We start from the raw sequence: 23,322 nt of genomic DNA on the forward strand, positions 1-23,322 counted from the left end.
AACAGCTTGTGAGTAAACTACAACATTAGATCCATTGGAACAGAACTGAAAAGTAACAGTTTTGGACATACAAGGTTTCCACCCGACTGCAACGATGTGCAAGTTGAGTGATCTTGCTGAGTTAACACGCCCATGTGGATGGCTGTCTTCTGTACTGAAGCCAGCCGACACCGATAATAATTTGATCCTCCATATGTTGCAAGATTGTGATTATTTTCCTTCAGTGAGATATTAATACTGATACTGAATCTACAGTAAGTGAATATATCTGTCGAGTCTGCTGCGTCCGACAAATACATCAACAACAAAGCTACAAATGTCCTGGTCGCTGGTTGGCCCAGGCTGATTATTGCCAAAATGTGTATTATGCATGACCATATCTGTCAAAAAGGTAAAACACAAAAAAGCCTGAGGGCTTATTTCCATTGTGGTCGTTAATCATTATGGTTTTGATCTCAACGTGGCACCGTTGGCATTGGTTCTGTCTTCTGAATCACAAATAGAACCACGTTAGTGTGGCTGAACCAGAGTGAATCGCCTGTCCTCGTAATTCACAGGTGAGGGGATCAATAATGTAAAATTTGTGCCTCTGAGACATGATGGGGGTGGTGGTGGTGGAGAGATCACAGTCAACAGGTAAATACTTGACGGTGGATTGTGTGTGAATGTGTAAATTAGCGCATGGATGTATTTATGCACAATGTTAATTTAACTCACAGAGCATATTCATTTCTACGCTCTCTCTGTGAGTTAAATGAACATTTTACGGTGCACGTGAGGCAGTGTGCATGGTGTCAAGAGTACAGGGCATACAGTACAGTACACGTAGAGGAGAGCCTGTAAACGGATGGGGTTGGGACCGGGGGGGTTGGACGGACGTTATGACAGGGAGCCCAAAAGTACAATTGGCTGGCTGGCCTGGTAGGGTGGAGTTGAGGCGACTGACTGATCCACTGATGAACAGCAAGTGCATCGCAAGCCTTAGTTTCCAGAGTTTGAGGATGACTGACTGGCGGGCGGGGGTGGTGTGGTGTGGTGTGGTGTGGTGTGGTGTGGTGGGCAGGCTGAGTGGCAGGCGTGGGGAGGTTAGGACCGGGGTGGGGAAGGGACAGGAGGGAGGAGAGGGGGGAGGGGGTGGGGGGCAGGCCGGGCACTGCCGATTAAAACATGACAAACCCACACAGAAAAAAGTTTAACAAATGAAAGAAAACCAAAAGAGCATACCAAGAGACAGTGAGTCGGACAGGCGGACGTACCATCACATACAGACAAGACAGACAGACAGACAGACAGACAGACAGACAGACAGACAGACAGACAGACAGACAGACAGACAGACAGACAGACAGACAGACAGACAGACAGGACAGGACAGGACAAGACAAGACAAGACAAGACAAGACAGGACAGGAGACGGAGAAGGTGCTTTAGGAAGTTTGGAAGAAGGTAAGGGAGCAGGCAAAGGGGGCAAAAGAAGGGAGTAGAGGAAAGGAAGAGGAGCTGGAGAGGAGAGGAGAGGAGAGGAGAGGAGAGGAGAGGAGAGGAGAGGAGAGGTCGGGGCGGGGGGGGGGGTGGCTTTGCAGTTGCTCCTCTAACACATACTAACCTTGAGGTCCCTGTGCACTATGTCATGTTGGTGAATGTGATGGACACTGTCTAGAATCTGATGGATACAGTGACTGTGAAGACAAAACAGAGAGAGGGAGGGAGGGAGAAGTGAAGGAGTGTGGAGGGGGGTGGGGGGGGGAGAGGACAGTATGGCAGGTGAATGTAGTGATGGGCAGGGTGGAACCCAACATGAGATGAGAAGATGCACAAGAAAGGGAAAATGGAGGGTTAAAGGAGTGATCCAGACAAGGAGGACAGGGAGGACAGGGAAAGGACAAGGCAAAGGGAGGAGGAGGAGAAGCGACGATGATGGATGAACGAGTGGGGTGGATGATGGGGGGGGGGGGTGCAAGTGGATGAACAGAGGAGACAAAAAACGTTTTGTTTTTGGTTTTCTTTGGTGACAGACAAGACAACCCACAGCAGAACATCCTGTCAGACAACATTACAAAAACATTGAGGAGAGGAGAGTATAGAGAGACTGTGAAGCAAAGGAAAAGATGATGGAAAGTGGAACAAATAAAAAATGACAGCTATAGCAAGGAAATGCATGAATGCTATTTTCCCACAATCGATGGAGAAAGCTTTACTGTAGTGGTTGCAGTGCAGGATTTTAATGCATATCACTCCGTATGTGTCGTTATTTATTATTTCTAGGTGCATCTGCACCTCGTTGGTATGTGCCTTGCACGTTTACTGTATACCGGTATGCATGTGTGATGTATGTGTGTGACTGTGAGTGTTTGTTCGCACGTTTGATGCGAGTGTGTGTGTGTGTGTGTGTGTGTGTGTGTGTGTGTGTGTGTGTGTGTGTGTGTGTGTGTGTGTGTGTGTGTGTGTGTGTGTGTGTGTGTGTGTGTGTGTGTGTGCAGCATATTGTCGATGTCGGGCAGAAACCTTGTATGTCCAAAACCTCTCATTTTCAGGAAATGGACAAAAAAAAGAACCTGTGTTCCAATAGAATAGATCCAATAGATCCAATCCAAAACAATTTCCAAATTAGCAGATACAGCTCGGCTAATTTAGCTACTTTTGCATGACTCTGTCATACGACAGAATATAAAATAGGACATTCATTAATGAAAACATAAAAAGATGTAACATGGAGATACAAGGTTTGTGCCAGACAGCGATGATAAGTGACTAATAGTAGGAGCAGGGAGACAGGCAGGCTGCAGGATCCACGCCCACACAGTGTCTACTGTGTGGGCGAGAGAGAGAGAGAGAGATTATGCACAAACACCAACACTTGCCATCACTCACTCTTTCTCTCCCTGTCTCACAAACACACACAAACATGTGCACACACCATCACTCGCAGCCTTTATCTTTCTCACACACACACACACACACACACACACACACACACACACACACTCCACTCCCACACACACATAAATCTGCGAACTTGATGGGCACCCACATTCGTTCATGTTGTGATACCCGCACGTAGATGTGTGCATGCACCCTCACACGCACGCACGCACTGGAGTTGTTCCGATACCAGTAACGGAACAGCTGCCGATACTGCCTAAAATGATCGCATCGGTATGGGTGAGTATACCAGTCTATTCCATTCCCATACCACATAATTTATCATGATGATATGTCATTTACAGTAATCAATTATTTTGTATTTTGAATGCTTCAGTTGATGTTGCACTACTGTTTTCATCAGTGGTTCTCAAACCTTTTCATTTCAAGGACCCCCATAACCCTGAGAGTGTACAAATCCATTTGTACACTCTCAGGGGTCTCTCTAAGGGTCTATTTGGAACCCCCTCAAGGAACCCTGAGGGTCCCGGGACCCCACTTTGAGAACCACTGTCCTAGATTGTTTTCTATTACACACTGCTATTGGATGGGTACTCGGTATCGACCGATATGCAAGTTATGGGTATCGGAATCGGTAAGGAAGAAATGGTATCGGTGCATCTCTTGTGCACACACACACACACACACACACACACACACACACACACACACACACACACACACACACACACACACACACACACACACACACACACACACACACACACACACACACACACACACACACACACACACACACACACACACACACACACACAGCGCAACCAGGGGAAGGGTTAAGTCACTCTGTATTGTACCAATGGATCTATTTTCAGCTCTGAGAGCAGTGGCGGAGATTCAAGAGCTGGGCAAAAGAAGGAACAATCAAAATGGCGCAAACGTAATTTGTGCACAGATTCAATAGAAGCGAATGCACCAGGGCAGCGCTTAGCTGTGGCAGGCTTCTATATTTGCCAAGGGGCCCAAAAGCTGTGAATCTGGCTCTGATATCAGCTTGTGCAAGTGCTTGCTCACCCTAATTCAGTGTGGACGTGACAATGCTTATTGTTTGTGACCCCTTATGACTGGTTGAGTCAGATAAGAGATAAACAGCCTATGAGAAAGACACACTATTCTGCTCTATTTGATCACTGTGACCAGGCAGTCCTGTTCTCCACTGTCAGCAGTGCTACTGTACCAGTCCGGTTTTCCACCGTTTCACACACGCACACTTGGCCTGACACGGTCCTAGCATATTACGCTTAGAATTGAGAGAATAGCTGACTCCCATATTCCTTATCTCTCTCTCTCCCTCTCTGGCTGTCTATGCATCCATTCCTTTGTGTCTATTGCTGACGTGTGTCTTCATCCCCGTCTCCCTCACCAGAACCATGAGGGCATTCCAGCGGACTCAGCTGTTTATGAGCTCCTGCCGGGGTGCAAAGAAAAGACCCTCCTCACACGGATCCACTCAGCACTTTGAGCAACAATGGCCTTCGCTGTTCTCAGCAGGGGGACGTTGTGGAACATCCACCACAGGGCCAGAGTGCATGTGTGACGAAAAGGGGACACTAATTCACCAACTTCTCACGCAAAGGCTACACGAGCTTGCAACGCTGAAATGCACATAATCGCACGGAGACATGTTTAGCCTTGGTCAGCGCGGGGGAAAGATTCCACCACTGCTGACAAAGAGCACTTTTTCAGTGGTGGAACAGTTGAAAATATCCTGTGAAATGATCTACAAAAAAAACACCCTGGTCCTTTTGAGTGCTTTGCCATGGCAACGACAGAACACGTTACATCAGTGTACTCTGTGCCTGAACGGAAACGTGGAATTGTCTCCAAAATCTGCCACAGGACTTACTTCTGATACGAGGGGGCAACGTGTTATGTGGCACTGTGTGTGTGTGTGTGTGTGTGTGTGTGTGTGTGTGTGTGTGTGTGTGTGTGTGTAACTAATTATCGGAGCTAATTAAAGTCCCACTTGCTGGTCTCCAAGGGAGCTCGGGGACAGGTCTGGCCTGGATGTCTGTCACCAGAGAGGTAAAAGAATGTGTGCGTGTGTGTGTGTGTGTGTGTGTGTGTGTGTGTGTGTGTGTGTGTGTGTGTGTGTGTGTGTGTGTGTGTGTGTGTGTGTGTGTGTGTGTGTGTGTGTGGAACTTCAGGGGTTACAAGGTGAGAGCATTAGGGAGTCTGTCTCATTACTAGGGCGTTACGTATGGACAGAAACGCTAACGGACACACAGGGTGAAATACCATCCCTTGACGACTCCACTAGCTTTTCCATTTGGGCGTATGACGAGTCAAAAGTGTAAATATTTGGTTACGGTTGTTGTTATAACTCCTCTGTATCATAAGTGCAAAACAACATACAACGTTGATATATGCTTTTACATCAGTGGTTCACAAACATTTTAATGTCCTTATTTTTCTGGGTACCCCTGGAACCCCCTCAAGGACCCGTGGGTCCACTTAAGAGAAACTCTGCTTTACATGGCCAAAGCATGTAATCACAATAAAAATTCCTCACCGTGCAGAGACACTGATGGGTCACATTGTATGCAGCTGTGCAAGTGCACACAATAACTTGGTAAGTGGCGGAGAGCAGAAGATAGCACAGAATGCTTTTCTAGCTACAAAACCAACGTCCTCAATGAAGTGAAAGCACGCAATCTACGGGAGCATTATTAATAATGTGATATAATGACTTCAGCAGAAACATTGAAACGAAAGCTGTCAAAAACGCAGGGCCGTTACTGTGGTGAGAATCACCGCAGCCTAATGTCTCACGCATAATGTGAATCTGTTATAGAGATACCTTTATTGATCCCCCCGAGGGAAATTCAAGCGCCAGAGACAGTTTGACTACTGGGCCAGATGGCATGGCCAGGGCTTAATGCTGAATTCAACACTGCAACATACACATACAACCTAGCTCAGTCGGTAGAGCTCTTTGGACCACAAAGTCATGGGTTCGATTCCGGACACCGGCAACTCAGCATATGAGTAGCACAGCTTGGGAGCGGTAAGTGCGGTACTGGGAGCATCTCCCAGGGGTCTAGTGCATTGTTACTGCGTTATCGGCTGATACCGAAAATAAGCCTCTTCGTACTTACACACAGCTACGTACCACTGTAGTAAGACTATTGCAATAAACTGAAATGTGCTCTTCACCTTAACATCTACAAGGTGTTCCCCAACACATTTACTAAATAACACCACAGGGCAGCACAACACATCAACAATGTATAGGTACTGTACAGGACATACAGTACTGAGTGAAGGACACACACACATACAGTATGCACGCACGCGCACAAGCACACGCACACACACACACACACACACACACACACACACACACACAAAATCTTGCAACTGTGACTGAAATGCATCAACATTTGTCAGGATCTACTCCTGCTGTGTGACAATGCATTTCTCGTCATGTGTAGACCTGAGGTGATGCAAGACTTTCGAGTTGGAATGTAAGACTAGTTGATCACGCGTACACTTGCTGCTGAACAGTTAATAAAATGTGATGTTTGTGTCAAAGACCATAATATTAGAAATAACAACCCTTTGATGGGGAATAGGTTAACACAATAAAACCGGGAGAGCATACGTGTCATTTTAGATTTGAGTGTTGGCTACATACAGCTATACGTACCACGCTGCGAGCTTGGACATAATTTGAAATGTTTTAACACAAACAGGGTAAAAAAAAATCATTCATGTAAAAATATATTTTTCAATTTCTCAGATTCTGAATTATTATTATTATTATTATTATTTATATATATCTTTTTTTTTTAATATAGTTTTGCTGCCGGTAATGTTGACTTGCCTGCCCAGCTTCCATAGTTGTTGCGCAACAAGCAGTGTGTGGCTATTAGTGGGCCGGGTCACTCTGCCAGTCGCTGGCCTGGCTGCTAAAATGGAGCAGGAAGAAATACAGCCGGCTCTGTCCTCATTGAAAACAAGGGTTTGGACACACCTACACTGTATGGTAGCTGCATACTACACACCAGAACAACGGATGGTGAATCTGAGATTATGAATTCACAAAACGTGAGAAATATTAACACACACATCCAAAAAGAAGTGGAAAACATATTTAGGGATATACTTCCTTGGCTTACTGGCAGTGTGCTTGGCACGGATCAGTACAAGATTAGCCAAAGGGCACACGCACACACACACACACACACACACACACACACACACACACACGCGCGCACGCAAGCACGCACATACACACACACATTTTTTCCACGCCAACCCAGTTACCTCGGCTATGGCTGATTTCCAAAGAAATGTATTTTCATTGTTTTTTTTTTATATAAGAAGCTTACAGTGTGATATTAACACATTCTGTTCAACAAGATCACCTCCACACACTGACACCACAAGGCGGTGTCTAATAACGGCATGGCTTCCACGTGGATCTCTGACTTAATGTGGCCAGCCTGTGAAGTCAGTCGTCCATGACATACTATGAGGTACAGTATGACTCCAAATTTGGGCAAGTTTCAGCCTGATCCGAGCCCCACTGACGTACATTAAGAAATTAAAAGTTTCAAATTTCAGAACATTTAACCCATTAAGGCCTGAGTCCGATTCTTGAAATGTTTTCTAAATCTTAAATCCTAAATCCTTGAAAAAAAAATGTCCACGATTTTTTTTAAATAGTAGATCTACAAGCTCATAGCGCGGCACTCGGTGCCGCGCTATGAGCTTGTATATCTGCTATTTTTGAATAGCCAAAGAAATCTAAAAGGACACAGATGCGTTCCCTTAATTGGTTAAAACATATGTAAAAGAAAGGTACTAAGTTGGCCTACTGGCAGTGGGCTAATTGTTTTTTGACACCGGTCCTAGCGGTTTGCGAAATTAGAATCAAGAAGCTTTACTTTATCACACAGTACAAGCAGCTAAATTCAAGTCTGTGAGGTCCGCAAAATAATGTGCAACATAACAATAACAATAATAAGAACCTAAGATAAGAAGGCGGCTTGTGAAGAGGTTCTATTTACTGTAGCAGCAGTAGCAACATCAGCGGAACACATTTTTAACCCTAACCCTATAAAGGGGAAAGTAACCGATCTACAAGCTCATGTCAGCTTGTCTAACTCTAAAAAACTTATTTTTTTTTAATTTACCATAAAACAACCATTTCTTTTGTGAGAAACAGGACAGTTGTCCTCACCATGTCTATCTCTATGATTCTACAATACTTGTGGCGACATTTGGCCCTCGCTAGTATAGTGTTACGATACTACTTTGGAAGCACACACACACACACACACACACACACACTGACAGATAGGTAAAGATTAAGGACCTCACGCTGTGCGTGCAAACACACAGTATTCACATACTTGTATGTTTTGTGCATTCCTCTCTCTCTCTCTCTCTCTCTCTCTCTCTCAGTTCTTCTGATACCGAGGCGGCCACAGAGAGTGCCAGTGACCAGCGGGGGGGCCTGGCTGACTCCAGGCTGTCAGTTCCTCCTGTACCCCCCCCCGCCACCCCACCAATGGATGGATATAACTGTGTGTGTGCTGGGGATGAGTCAGCACGGGTGCTGGTGGAGGGCTTAAGATATGTACTGTAAGAGACAGGAGGAAGTATGTGCGTGCGTGTGTGCATGTGTGTGTGTGTGTGTGTGTGTGTGTGTGTGTGTGTGTGTGTGTGTGTGTGTGTGCGCGTGTGTGTGTGTGTGTGTGTGTGTGTGTGTGTGTGGCTAGGCAAGAGATAAAAAATGGTTGAAGAGAAAAAAATGGAGAAGAGAGAGCAGGCGGTGGAAAAATGGGGACGAGTGATAGAGAGGGGAAGAGAGAGATGAGACGAGGGACCGCAGGAGAGAAGAAAAAGAGGAGTCAGGAGGAAGTGGGACATGAAACGCGCGCACGCACGCACACACACACACACACACACACACACACACACACACACACACACATACTGTACGCGTGCACACACACACACACACACACACTGCAGATGTGACGGGGTCGTCGCTCTGTGCTCTTTTTTTTTTTTACAATCACTCTTGTTAGACTCACATCAGAGTAGCAAAAGAAAGGATAAAGGGTGTGTGTGTGGGGGGGGGAACTTAAGCAGCATGTGGATTTACCCCAGGGGAGGGTGTTGGGGTGTTGGGGGTTATAACTGAGAAGCTCGAGAGGCGTGCAGTGTGGTGGGCGACCGTGGGAGTCATGTAGAGGTGGTGGAGAAAGCAGGAGAGAAGATCAGTGAAGGAAGAAGGACATAGAAACGGGGGGGGGGCAAAGAGACAGGGAACTGAACGTGTAACAGAACAATTAAACAGAGAGAGAGAGAGAGAGAGAGAGAGAGAGAGAGAGAGAGAGAGAGAGAGAGAGAGAGAGAGAGAGAGAGAGAGAGAGAGAGAGAGGGTGGAACCAAGATACAGTATTATGTACTGCACGTGTATGGATGGAGAGAGATGACAAAAGAGAAGACAGGAACAGAGGGAGAGAGAGAGAGGGAGAGAGAGGGAGTCAGAGAGAGAGAGAGAGAGAGAGAGAGAGAGAGAGAGAGAGAGAGGGGGGTGATGAGGAGGCTCGTACCTGGCGTCGGCCTCGCTGTAATACTCTCTGGCTACGATGTCCTCGAACAGCTCACCTCCAGTCACCCTGTACAACACACTCATTAGTATTGCCTTCAGTGTACTCATTGGAGAGGGGAAGCCCCCCAGATTCGGCTATAAACCAGGACTTCCCCCCTTAGTTTCCCTGAGGCAAACACCCCCCCCCCCCCGCGCCGTTGCCAAGGAAACAGGAGGGAATAGCTTGAAGATGGGAGGCTGGGGTTGCAGTGCAGAGAGAAACGCGGAGGATGGAGTGTGTGAGTGTGAGTGTGAGTGTGTGTGTGTGTGTGTGTGTGTGTGTGTGTGTGTGTGTGTGTGTGTGTGTGTGTGTGTGGGGGGGGGGGGGGGGGGATATGGGGGGGGGGGGGGGGGTTATGTAACTATGTGTGTGGAGAGGGGGTGGAGGTGTTAACAATTCGCGAATGTGGAAAAAAACGGCGTCCGACCAAAGTATATGAATTAAGCCCGATTTACAGTATGCTTCGTCGTACGATGGTGGTGTCATGCGCCGAAAGTGGCAGATCTGAAAGCTTGCACAACCCGCCGCGAGCTTGTAGATCGGCTACTTTTTGGAGCGCGGCGCCACCGTCGTACGACAGAACAAAAATTCCACTCTAATAGCCTGATTTATACTTTGCTGTACGACGCGTCATATGCCGAAAATAGCAGATCTACAAGCTCACAGCGCGTCTCAAATGAGATGCGCTGTGAGCTTGTAGAGCTTGTGAGCTTTTTAGGCAGCATAAAGACAGAGAGGAAGGAAGACTTACAAGTCAAACAGGAGGTAGTGGAAACCCTCCTCTGATATACTGTCATGGAGACGAACTGTCAGAGAAGGAGAAAACGAGGGGGAGGAAGAGAGAGAGAGAGAGATAGAGAGAGAGAGAGAGAGAGCGGGTGGGGAGGTCACAAACCGGTAGAATTAATTGAGGCTCGAATCACATCTGAACATATTCTGAAACCCTAAATCCTCAGTGTGAAATTCAGAGTGCGGGGGCAGCATACTATAACACGCTAAATGCCAACATGAATACGTATGAATATAGTTAGACTGAAGGAAACGGTGAAATGCACCAAATAAACATCTATTATTTTCCTGCTTATTTGAATCAGTCTGCTGAAGGTGAGGGAGAGGAGGGAGGCTCTCACCGATGTTGGAGTGCTTCAGCAGACGACAGATACGAGCCTCTCTCTCCAGCTTCTGGTGATCTGAAAGAGGGAAGGAGACAGAGAGAGAAGGATGATGGGGAGGTAGAAGTAGAGAGAGAGAGAGAGAGAGAGAGAGAGCGATAGACATAGCAACTGTTGGAACAAAGAAAATATGAACTGTGCCGTACATTTCTGCGTCATAAACTTCTTTGTTAAGCCTGATTTATACTTACTCAAACGACAACGCCGCACACCGAAAATAGCAGATCTACAAGGCGCTGTGACTCGCTGTGAGCTTGTTGATCAGGTATTGTCGGTGAGCGACACACGATGCTCAAGGGCAGATCAGGCAATACTGAAACACTTCAACCAGAGAGCGCCTGTAGCTGCGTTTACATTCTACAAAAAAACATGTGAAAAATCGTGATGGATTGTATTAAATTGTTCAACTGTTGAGTTCAATTCCTGTGTTCCAGAAACATAGGGGTTCACTTCAACTGAATGTATACATCATGTGCATACATACAGATCTGGTCTGGCTAGCGTCATGGCTGCGTTACATAAGCGTACGCGCGCGCACACACACACACACACACACACACACACACACACACACACACACACACACACACACACACACACACACACACACACACACACACACACACACACACACACACACACACACACACACACACACACACACACACACACACACACACACACCAGGGCCGTGGACCACCATGTTTGTGCATACATGCAGAGCACAGCATGAACCCTAAGATACATGTGTTCGCCCACACACACACACATGTACACAGCACATGGACCAAGCCACACAGAGACATGCACATGAGCCCCTGCACACCCCCCCCCCCCCCCCCCCCCACACACACACACACACACACACACACACACACACACACACAGATGCACTGCAAAGTTGAGGAGTGACAGTGAAGTGAGCACCTAGTGATTACGCTCTCAGAAGATGAGAGGAGCGAGGCGGTGAGAGAGAGAAGGCTGGAGAGACAACATGTGGGTGGGGTGGGGTGGGGGGGGGGGGGGGGGGGATTAGAGAAACAAAGCCTGCCTGGCTGCTGTTGGAGGAGAAAGACGCCACTGATTGCTGATGTCTCCTCTCTGCCCACTACTACTCATATCACGCTATGAGCTTGTAAATCGGATATTCCCAAAAAAAAAAGATTTGAAACGTTCGCCTACGTCAGAGGTCCTCAATCGATGAGTCGGGACCAAGGGCCCAGCAGCGGCCTTTGAAATTTAGTCTATAAAAGTGACAGTAACATGAATGGCCCGTAGTTTCGCTGTTTTACCCCTGCTGGTGTCATAAAGAATTTTTCTCAATGCAAGTGGGTGGGTTTTTGACAAACTTCAGATTTGATTTTCTTACCTTAATAAAAATCGTCATAAATACTATATGCTTCCAGTCGCTAGTTTAAAGTCTTCTTTCAATCATCATGATATGCGCTTTGGTAAATTATGGTCCCATTTATTTTAAAATTGACGATAAAGTAAGGTATGCTCTGAGGGGCGGGATGATTTGATTGACAAGCTACCCAACCAATAGCATTCATTTCCGGTTGCATTAGCTATGACGCGATATAGAAAGATGGCGGATTTGAAATTCCTGAACAATCTGCTTCATTTACGCTTGTCCATTCTTGTCCATCCTTCATTGTCGCTTTGTCCATTCATTTTTACAGTCTATGGTCGGGAAGGTGATGGTGGACAGCAACGCACATTGATAACTGAAAAAAAATAAATGTATTCCTGCCATAGAGTCTGTTTTATTGTTTGTTTTTTAATGCATAGCCTGTGAAGGGATTTTCTTTGTGTTTTTTGTTCTGGCAACAGTTATAGGCTATATTATGCATTTACTTCCATTTACTTAAGTGTACAGAAACACTTTTCCATAGCTTTTAAACAACATCACAAAATCAGCAGGAAACACAGCGTTGTAAATGCATTTCACAAAAAGATATTCCTATTGAAGGAATACTACAGATTACTAGGTCTGGTTAATGACCATGCTTGCTTTGGCATACATACAGTACAGTATGTGCATAAGCTGAAGGGAAAGACGTGAATTAGATATCGGATTAGTTGGTTGGTTGGTTGGATGGCTGTGGAAGGCCTAAAGTGTCTGGCCTGGAGCAGTAGCAGTGCTGAGCTCATGTCAATCAGTCACTCATCATGCCTTCCTGTGATGCAGCACAGTAAACAACAGAGGAGAGGAGAGGAGAGGTGAGGAGAGGAGAGGAGAGGAGAGGAAAAGGGGAACAGGGGCGAGGGTGTCAGTCCCGAGGGGATGGAGAGGCAGCTGAGAGAGAGACGGAAAGAAAGGAGCATAAAGACCAAGCATTTACAAAATACTACTGTTGGCATCCAGCACCTGCACAACACACTTGGACAACTTTCCTCCATTTATCATCACTGCTGTTACCGCTTATAGTTAAGGTCCGTACACACCTGGAGAGCGTTCGCTTTGTGCGATTAATTCGCATGTATTTAAACTGCTCTTTGTGTTATGAGTACATCCACACAGAATGTGAATATTGCACCACGATAACGCAACGTAATTATTTTTCCAAACAAGGTAGATTTTTCACCACAAATAAAAGTATCCAAACTGTATGAATGAGGCATCATAAAAATATTAGTTTGATGTGAAATAATCGTGACGCATTTTCATAAAGTTTATTTGGGTCTCTCCTGTACAGGTGCAATTGGCTATAAATTCAGCACAATATTCTCCAAATATTCTGAGGCTAAAAACTAAACAAATTGTTGACACGTTTTCTTATTGTATGAGCCTTTACACTGAGACAAGGAATATATTGCACTGTCAGATTACTGAGAATGAATGAATATTTTGTTATATTGGATTAGTATTTCTGTTTCTGATTTCTTCTGTTTTTGTTGAACACTGAGACCAACCAACCGTGTGTTGTGGCATGTGTGGCATATGTGGCATGGCGCCAATGAAAGTCTTCTGATTCTGATCATGATAACTAAACGTACGCAGTGTGTAAGCAGTGTATTTTGGGGGTTCATCAAACTTTTGGTGCCTACGACTCTCAACAATTTCTGAATGAAATGTGTCAAGGCAATGTGTACCTTGTGCATGAATAGAAATCTTGTCTACGTTTATACAACATGGATCCATTTTAAATCTGTTTTTCTTCAAGACAAATACCCATTTTGTGATACGCAGCGTCCACCAGTATGCAAGGTGAAATACGTTGTTTTATATTTAAAGAAATCAGTGCTGGAAGTCAGTGCTGGAAAATATTGATATTAGTCTGGCCACGCCAGGCTAGTGCTTAGTGGCTCTAACAGGTGAGAGGAGGAGGTTAGAATTAGGGGTGCAACAAGTTATAAAAAATATAAATTAATATCTTAAAACAATAATCTTTTTTTTGGGGAGGGGGGGTGCTTCTCAATAATCGAAAAGGTAATCGACAAAATAATTGCCAAGAAAATAATAGATAGTTGCAGCCCCAGTTAGAATAGAGAACGGACCACATTTCAGATTGAACATCGTTACAGTACTTCTGTGACATTCAGGGCTTTGCAGTATTATACTTTATTGTGCAAATCCGCCAAACATCCACTGTGGCCCTTGACAGCATGGACAGCACAGCCGCAGGGGACCAAAAAAAAGCCCTGGAGACTGCTATCTTCACAAGCAGTATAAAGTTCATTTGCACACTCTCAGTTAAATGAACACTCGGGATTTTCCTACTGGTCATCTGTTGACATTTTGTTTCTTATACGCTTGATAGTTATGAGTGGACGGAGAGACGCAGTGTTTTTTACTTTAACCACTTGAACCCTAGCATCCCCTTCTGCCGAAAATAGCCGATCTGCAAGCTATCGACTATTTTCGGCAAAGACATTTGGTGTAGCCTAAAGGGAAAAGAAGAGCAGACCAAATACAGGGCCAACGGTCAAGTTTACTAAGTATTGAACATTTAATGTGGTTAAATGTCTGAAAATACATTATATACAATATGCAATGGGGGGTCCCTGCTTCATCTCTCTCTCAGCTAAGGGGTTCCTAGCCTGAAAAACGTTGAAGACCCCTGCTTTTAAGATAATGTAATGTTGAGTGATAAGGCTTGATTTAGCCGCAGAGGTTGTATTAGAGCTATCCTGGTTATGTGACATTGACCCAGTCTCCGGTGCGGTCTTCACAATGACACTGAGCTCGCAGGCTGAAAAACAGGTCAGCTCGACCGCCACTGCATTGCAGGTGAATCTCCAGCAGCGTATTAGATACATATATAAGCTTAAGTTATGCTCCATGGCACCAGGGTGTTGTGTGCCAAAGAGAACCAAATCTAGATCACTTTTTTGGCAAGCGACACCGTCGTACTACGGAATAGAAATAAGGACAGCGATTTTCTAACTTTTTGTGCCTAAGAAAGACAACACAATCTCAAGGCATATAGGAATATTCATAGCAAAACAGCCGATCTACAGGGTATAGAATTTACCTCTATATTGGTGTGTGCATAAAAATATTTCCAACGTTTTTGGATAGTTGTTTATATTGCATTAATAATGTGTGGTTGTCACAAAGTCCCAAGGCACACCTTACCTAGCCTTTTCTCACAGCCCACCAGCACCAGTGTGCCACCATTTGGGAACCACTAAATTAGGTTATATCGTATGCAGCCACATCCTCAGCCCCATGGCCTGCTGGTCAGCCACTATGGTCAGGTGACCATCCCCCCAAACCTCCAATAGCCATTGACTAATTGCTCAGAGATAATAAGCATCTGACATGCTCACCGTGCATTCTCTTGTATTTCCTTTGTCCTGCACTATGCAAACACTGTTGAGAGTGTATAGTGTTGTATATTGTATATTTTGTACATTACTGGTCGTGTGATGTCTTTTACCCTGCTGGACCTTCAGTACTTTATTCTAAATATATACAAATAGTTGTCAAAATAAAGGTTGCAAAATAACTAAAGGCCCTAACCACTTCCAACCTGGCGTCCCTATTTTGGTCATGTCATTAAAGGCAAAATGCCCCTCCGGTTATGCTACCCGTTTTATTCGTTGTCAGAGTACCCATTGTACCCGTCTGACCGCCAGTGTCCCTTTTATGTCCAACACACATAGAGATCTCTGTACAGTATTTGTCTGTCTGTCTGCCCGTGTCCCCTTTATGCCCATACATGGAGAACTCCGTATCCGTCTGTCTGTATCCCTTTTATGCCATATCGTCGGTGTCCAGGACCAACCAGCTAACTCCATTTTCAGCTTCTTTTTTTTTCCATAAATCAACGCTATTGAACACCCTTTACGTCTGTGTAAAAAACAATGTTTTGGATACAATGAAAAGTATTAAAAAGCGCCTCTGACGAAACCTCTCAACTCCATTGGATCCTCAAACTGTCTGTCAAAACCACGCAACTCCCCCCCTCTCCTCTCCTGCTGCTGTTCTACCTCTCAGAGCACAGCGCACTGACTGCGCAGTGAGTGAGTGCACACAGACAGAGGAGCAACACATAAACAAACAGTAACAACGCCGTTTTTCCCCCCGTAGTCTGTTGAAACTATGCAGTGTACCTGTTTATCAAACTTAGCACTACGCTAATGTTATGAAAACAAGTAATTCTATTTCTAAAATCTATGAAGTGTTTAATGAGGAGAGCAATGTGACAAGAAGAAAGGAGTTCATAGCGTTCCTGTCGCGCTAGTTCTACTCCAACTCCAAAAAGTCCTGTTATTTAAAGTCCTGTTTATTATTGTAGGCCTATAATAAGTGTCATGAAGCATCAGGGCATTAATTCACACGCAGGGGCGGACTTAGGGATCTGGAGGCCTTAGGCGAACCGTAGTATGAGGCCCCTGGCTCAGTGTCACTAACCCTGCCCTCAAGTCGTTTGCCTGGGGGTCCCCAGATTTTTTGAAGAGAGTATCACTTAGATCAACTGATTATGAACCAGGGACCACCACCCTGACTGAGAATCAACCTGGGGACCACTTGTGTTGTGTTGGGAGTGGGGGTAAGGGCGTGGTGTGGGGGGAAAAAGCTTGAAATTAAATAATGACTGTTAAGGGCTTAATTCAATGTGTTAATTTGAGGTGAATTTTTACTATTACTTTTATTATTTAGTGAGATATGCTAGTGGTCCAGAGCTAAAAAAAGATTGAGAACCATTGATCTATTCCTTTCCCATGGTTGCCCTTATTCTGTTCTCTTGACCTTCCTTATTAAACGCATGTTAACTGATTCATTGCAACTGTATGAGCAAGCAGATTCATGCGATTGATTATGGGCACATTTCCTAATAATGGTGACTCAACCAGACAATCCGGTACAGTTTCCCGTGAGATTCTAACTCCGATTTCTGTGGAAGTTCTTGACATCCGACTTCCCAATAACTGATAACATTGATGCGTCAACTGATAACATTGATGCGTCATCATACGTCATACTGTTTCTCAACTAGTGGACGATAAAATAAAATAAAATACAAATCTTCACTTTCCTACATTACAAAAGCATGGTCAGGGACCACATGCAATACCTTCACGGGCCACCAGTGGTCCACGGACCACCAGTTGAAAACCCAGGACTTTAGATACATGGAATGTATGTGTACACTGTTTGTGGGACTGGAGTTTATCCAGACATAATATACATAAAGCGACAGTAAAAGTGTAAAACATTCCCACTCTCTCATTGATGAGAGAGCGAGAGTGAGACAGAGAGTTAGAGAGAGAGAGAGACCATTCTCACCTTCCAACAAAAAACTATCAAATACCCTACTGCCATGGCGATTTGCATGTCAAAAACCCAAGGAAATATGCAAATTTACATTAAAGGCTTCACCCATTTTCAACCTATAATTGGTCCTCACTAATGCTGATGATATATGGTACCATTTTTGTCTATCGGTCTGTGTCTCAGAGGAGGGCTGTGGCCAGTTCAGAAACCTGCCTACCAGTGAGCTAATAGAAACGGCAGGCTTTCTATTCCTGGAAGGTTAGCATGCTATAATAGAATAGAAGCCATTGTTCTCGTATAAAAATTTAAATCTTGTTTGAAAAAAAGATCCTGCCTAACGATGATGTCACTGGTAGGCGGGTTTCTGAAGTGTCCACAGCCCTCCTATGAGACAGACCCAGTAGACTTTTTTTAAACCATTTTATCATGATTATTAGTGAGGACCAATTATATGAAGATAGGTTGAAAATGGGTCCAATAAATATCTCTCTGTGTCTTTCTTTCTCCGTAACTTTATCTCTCGTCTCCACCCTTCAACTACACACACCCACCAGCAGTGCGCTTATTTCCTAGAATGTGCCGTGACGTTCTGGGCAGCTCGGCTTGCAATTGGCCGGTGGCCTATAGAATAGACCACTGCAGTCTGAACTGAGAAGGGCCACAAGTGAAGCTAAAATAAGCGGTCTTGTTGTGTCATTTGCACACAGGATTTTTGAGGGTTTCTTGATATTTAAAAAATAATAATTTGGGAAAATCTCATGAGGCCCCCTGACTGTTTAGGCCCCAGGCGGTCCCCTAACCTTGCCTAGTGCAAAGACCACCCCTGTTCACACTTTGTGATGCATTGTGAGCTTGGAGATCCATTGTTAGCTTTTGGGAATTTAGACCCATTTGAAACCTCTCCCTCAGCAGCGGAGCTATTGTCAGCTGTTCGAACTCCACTTAGGCTGGATTTCTGTTCGTACGAAACTCCTGAGGCAGTATTGCTTTGTTTTAAAATTCATTTCCTGAAAAGTTTATATTTTGTTTTCTCATTTCCTGAAAAATGAGCGTTTTGGAGTGCTGCTGGACAGCAGAGATATACTGTATGGAGATGTTATCAATACGACATCATAGTATTGACATCGGTCGGATGGTTCAGAGAGAGATTTCGTGCTTTCTTCAGGGGAAATTGCCACACGTCGGTTCTGGACAACGGGCAATCTGACCGACTTCCTACCGTCTGATCGGTCGGACGGTTTTCGAGATGTAGGGGGGACACGGACATGCACAGAACAGATTTCGTTCATTTATAGTTAGATCGCAAAAATAGCTAATCTACAAGCTCTTGTGAGGTTATAGTTCAGCTATTTTTGCACGACACAGTCGCAAGACAAAGTATAAAATAGGGCTTACAGTAAGTGGCTAAGGTGGTGTGGGCTGATGTGAGAGGCTTTCAGATAATGAGGTTTTCGCAGCTGTATATGTGATCTTTTCCTTTCTAGTTCCTCAAGAACAACTACAACGGCTGCTGGTGTATTACTGTAATTAGAGCAGAACATCATTGTCACGACTGAGAGGTACAATGGCTTTCTAGAGACTCATCCTCACTTCAGAGGAGGACACTTTACGATTTAGGAAAGCTCTGTTGTAACTGCTTGTCAACTTGGAGGACGTCTATTAGTTGACAGAGGCTGTGTGTGTGTGTGTGTGTGTGCATGTGTTTAAGAGAGAGAGAGAGAGAGAGAGAGAGAGAGAGAGAGAGAAAAAAAGAGAGAGAGAGAGAGAGAGAGAGAGAGAGAGAGAGAGAGTCAGAGTCAGATGAGAGTCCCGTGCTAAAGGCATGTAGGCGCACAGACGCTTGGCCCACAGCTGCCAAGTGCCTGAGGTGCCTTCTCTCGCCTGACCCCCCCCCCCCCCCCCCCGCCCGCCCACACACACACACACACACACACACCACCCCACCCCCACCCACCACCAAATTTGCAACCACATCCATCGCCAGTCTTGAGCCGGTGCTCCTCAAAATCTCTCATCGCCGCAAGAATGCTCATACCAACACCATTATGTATGTCAAAACTTGAGTCCGACCCGTATATCGGCATATAGGTCATTATTAGTTTCCTCTTTAACAATATTGGTATGGGCAATTCTACAAGATCAAAACCTGTTCATATTTTTTTGAGGAATAGGGCTTAAGTGATTAAATAATAAATTAAACAAAGATTTTATTTAATTTTAAAGAAAATATCGGTCAAATCATCGGAAAACGGTGGCCTAGGACTCTCCAAAGTCGGCCAGGCTCTAGTCAGACAATATCCCAAAACTCCCTGCTCCAAAGCGGGAGAGTGAGTTAGGGAGCCAGGCTGCCATAAAACCCGGCTGCAGAAGCCCATGTCAGATAGGTCATGGAGCTATAAATAGGGCCATGGAGTGCTGATAGAAATATACAGTGGCCCAGCCTGCCGCCTGCAACGTGGCTCTGCTTGTTTTATGGAGCACAGCTCATCCATTAGTAAGGAGTGGAGCACAAGCTAAGCCCCACACACGACTCAGTCAGCATGGATCAATCCAGCTATCAAATATTGAAACGGTGCGATCATGCTCCACCTCGGAAATATGGAGGCAGGCTGAAAGCAGAGAGCGACACACTGAGATGTGATCCGACAACAACGGTTACAGTTAGATATGTAGCCCTAGCCATAATGTGATCTATAATAGCTGGATCATTTATTTATTGTGTATGCGTAGCATGCATGTGCTGTTGAGTGGTCCCCTGGTATCGCAGTCTCATCAAGTCAGTAAGTGGGATTAGATGTTAGCTTTACGCTAATAGGAGCAGGATAATCTGGTGAATGGGTTAATCTCGTTAAATGTGCTCCACTCCATGTGTGTGTGTGTGTGTGTACGCACGCACGCGCGTGCGTGCGTGTGTGTGTGTGTGTGTTCGCGCGCGTGTGTGTGTGTGTCAGACACAGACACAACACAGACCAGCCACAAACACACAACTGTTGCAGATCGAGATTAAAGGACATTGAAAGACTAGCACACTACAGTACATCAAATACAGTGTTCACATAACATCTGTTTTTACTTTTTTTATTTAAGTGAAAACACTTTTATAGCAGGTCCAGCTAAATTGAATTTCCTTTGTGATTTACCCTGGGAGATGGACCCAGAAATACAGTGAAGTGGGAATTTGGAGTGGGGTTCTGTTTCAGTGAATTCAGTGAGACAATGGCATAGCCCCATATCTTGAAACAACACGCTACTGGACTTCCTTTGACCTGACCTTAAGCTGATATCAAGCTGCAGGAAACAACGCCACACCATCAGAGACAGACAGACATAACAAGATGACTTTGAAGTTCTAGGTAAACGCCTTCTGCTAATGCCTGTTAAAATGCCTGCTGACCACACTCGACATTTTCACACACAAGTAGTGGTCGTGTGTGTGTGTGTGTGTGTGTGTGTGTGTGTGTGTGTGTGTGTGTGTGTGTGTGTGTGTGTGTGTGTGTGTGTGTGTGTGTGTGTGTGTGTGTGTGTGTGTGTGTGTGTGTGAAGGGTGACAGTCAAGTGTCAGCGCGATGCCACCTGGCACAGCCCCGCTGTGACGGGGCTCCAGTTACGAGGCAGCGGGGCAGCAGGAGATTTACACTGGGCAACTGGCTGCGTGAAGAGCACTGTGGTGGCCATTGTGGAGCTGGGGTGGGGGGGGCTTGGGGGGCGTTCGGACTGGGATCCCGTGGCCGTGGCATTTGGCCTTGGCTTTGGCTAAAACCGTTACTGAGTGGACAGTGTGTGGTGCTTATTAGAGTGACTCAAGCAGGCCAGTGTGAAAGGTGAACCTGCTGCTCATAAAAGGCCACTGTGGGCCACCTGATCAGAAGCCATTAAATGGTCAGATTATGTTGTGTTTATTATCTGCTGCCGGAGGTCTGTGTAGCTATGTCCTTCTCGCTGTCTCTACCGGTTCCAGCGTGTCCCCCGCAAAACGAGGAACAGTTTTAATCACCTATGGCCTATTTTATTTTTCGCCGACAGATCTGAGGTTTTCAAGTATACAGCTAAGTGTTGGCCTGAAAACATGAAATGTTAAACCTAACCTCCTCAAATGGATTTGCCTGTTGAACTCAAAGAAAAATGGATGTGCTTATGCTTACCTCGTGCAGATAACTTTTTGGTGTTGATTATTTTGGCGGCGTACTCCTGTCCTTGGCACAGCTTGACACATCGGCGCACCACTGAAAATGCCCCCCTGGAAACATAGAGACAGAACATTCACTAAGATCAGATTTAGAGCACAATCTGACAACTGTTTAAAAAGAAATGAACTCCAATACGTTTCCACCTGTAAACTGAATAATTCATATTTACATTATACAAACAAATCTGTTTTAATTAATCTCTGAGAGTATAAACCTAATCGTTGAATTGTTTTATTCTCAGAGCTAATAATATGGAATTCTGCTGTGCAAATGTGAGCATCACTCAACAACATGTCATGCTGAGATCTGACACACTAGAACATTTGTGATGAAATTCCCAGAGACAATTGAAACCATAAAGAGGTGGTCCAACATAACGGCTTTGCTAGCAGGCAGTCTTTTTGCCTAGAACATTTTCTGCACAGCTAGCATTTCCCCCTGTCCAGCACGGAATATAGTTCTGATGTCACTCGCTCATGCGCTAATTGTGGCTAGGTACATTAATAGACTACACTGCCAGGGTTTGTCTGCTTAATAGGCTCCCGTGAGGTCTCCAACAGCCAGTCAGCGCATTCTCGATAACGTGAAGATGTGAGGCATGCGAGACAGACGGCTAAAATGAGCTCTGGAACAGACATTTAACGCGAGAACCAGTGTGAGCCTTCATAAACTCATGATGCATCACATAGCTACACCCTTTCCAACTGTGAAAAACACACCTTTACAACTTTACAGTAATATATTGTGAAGAATATCAAGTTAACCACATTCTGGGGGGCGAACATTCAGCAAGCATCGCAACACTGCAAGTTGCAACATTATGAGCATCGCAATGCGGCACTCAGTGAGCTTGTAGATCGTACATTTTTCGAGAGAATTGATGAACTGTAGAGGGGGGAAAAAGGAGCAAACCAAGTAAAGAGCCCTGGGGTACACTGGTCAAATAACTACTGTATATAAGGTTTAATTGGTTAAATATGTTGTAGGTAGGGACTATGCTTCTAAATAAAACACAATGTAACATGGGCTGCATTGTGATCAGGCCCAGGTTGATCATGACACTGAAAGGTTAACCTTAGTCATTAGGCTTTTCACACTGCAGAAAGCCTGTTTTTCTTTTGAACTGACTAGTGTGATCCGGTCTAGGTCTCGCCTACTCTAGAATTCCCCTACGTATCCGGTTGGGCACCGCAATGTTATTGTTCCCGCCACATGAATACCGAATAGAGTAGCCTAGTCTCGCCAGTCGCTATGACACATACCAAACAAAGTATATGACATACTGTACTTGAAGGAACTTACTGGATCCATCAAATTTCACAGGGGTAGGCTCTACCACTATGATGCCTCTGGTTTCTGAAGGAATTATTTTTGGGAGCACAGGCTATAGCCATATCCGTCTCTAGACTGGATTAGAAAATTGCATAACAAGTTGATCCCAGTCTACTGAAAGGTGCAGCCCAAGAGCATCTATTCAGCACCACTACTCTGCTTCCATACAGGAATGTATTTACCATGGACTCTTGGTCTGCAGAGGAAGTAGATGCATCAAACACTGTAAAGTCATCAGTGTCAATTTAACCCTGCAAATGTAGGCTACAAATGGAAGTAAATGGACCCTCCATTTGTACACTCTCAAGAGTTAGAAATTGATAAATTAACACTAAGGGTTTTACAAGTTC

At 45.0% G+C, this 23,322-nt stretch overlaps 1 protein-coding gene across 10 annotated transcripts in view; it reads right to left on the minus strand.

Annotated features, from left to right (window-relative positions):
* camk2b1 (calcium/calmodulin-dependent protein kinase (CaM kinase) II beta 1) overlaps positions 1 to 23,322 on the minus strand; it is a 75,811-nt gene that overhangs the window by 46,552 nt on the left and 5,937 nt on the right. For 5 of the 10 annotated variants that reach the window (XM_084053961.1, XM_084053957.1, XM_084053960.1 and 2 more), the window contains exons 2-6: positions 21,596 to 21,690; positions 10,685 to 10,744; positions 10,306 to 10,360; positions 9,516 to 9,581; positions 1,607 to 1,679 (exon numbers count right to left, since the gene is read on the minus strand). In XM_084053961.1, the coding sequence (XP_083910087.1) occupies positions 1,607 to 1,679; positions 9,516 to 9,581; positions 10,306 to 10,360; positions 10,685 to 10,744; positions 21,596 to 21,690 (349 nt within the window). Of the gene's footprint in view, positions 1 to 1,606; positions 1,680 to 9,515; positions 9,582 to 10,305; positions 10,361 to 10,684; positions 10,745 to 21,595; positions 21,691 to 23,322 lie in introns of those variants that run through there. The other 5 variants (XM_084053953.1, XM_084053959.1, XM_084053956.1 and 2 more) reach the window with 2 other exon arrangements.

This window comes from Gymnoscopelus microlampas (assembly GCF_963454915.1).
Source record: "Gymnoscopelus microlampas genome assembly, chromosome: 4".
In the NCBI taxonomy this organism is placed as follows: Eukaryota; Metazoa; Chordata; class Actinopteri; order Myctophiformes; family Myctophidae; genus Gymnoscopelus; species Gymnoscopelus microlampas.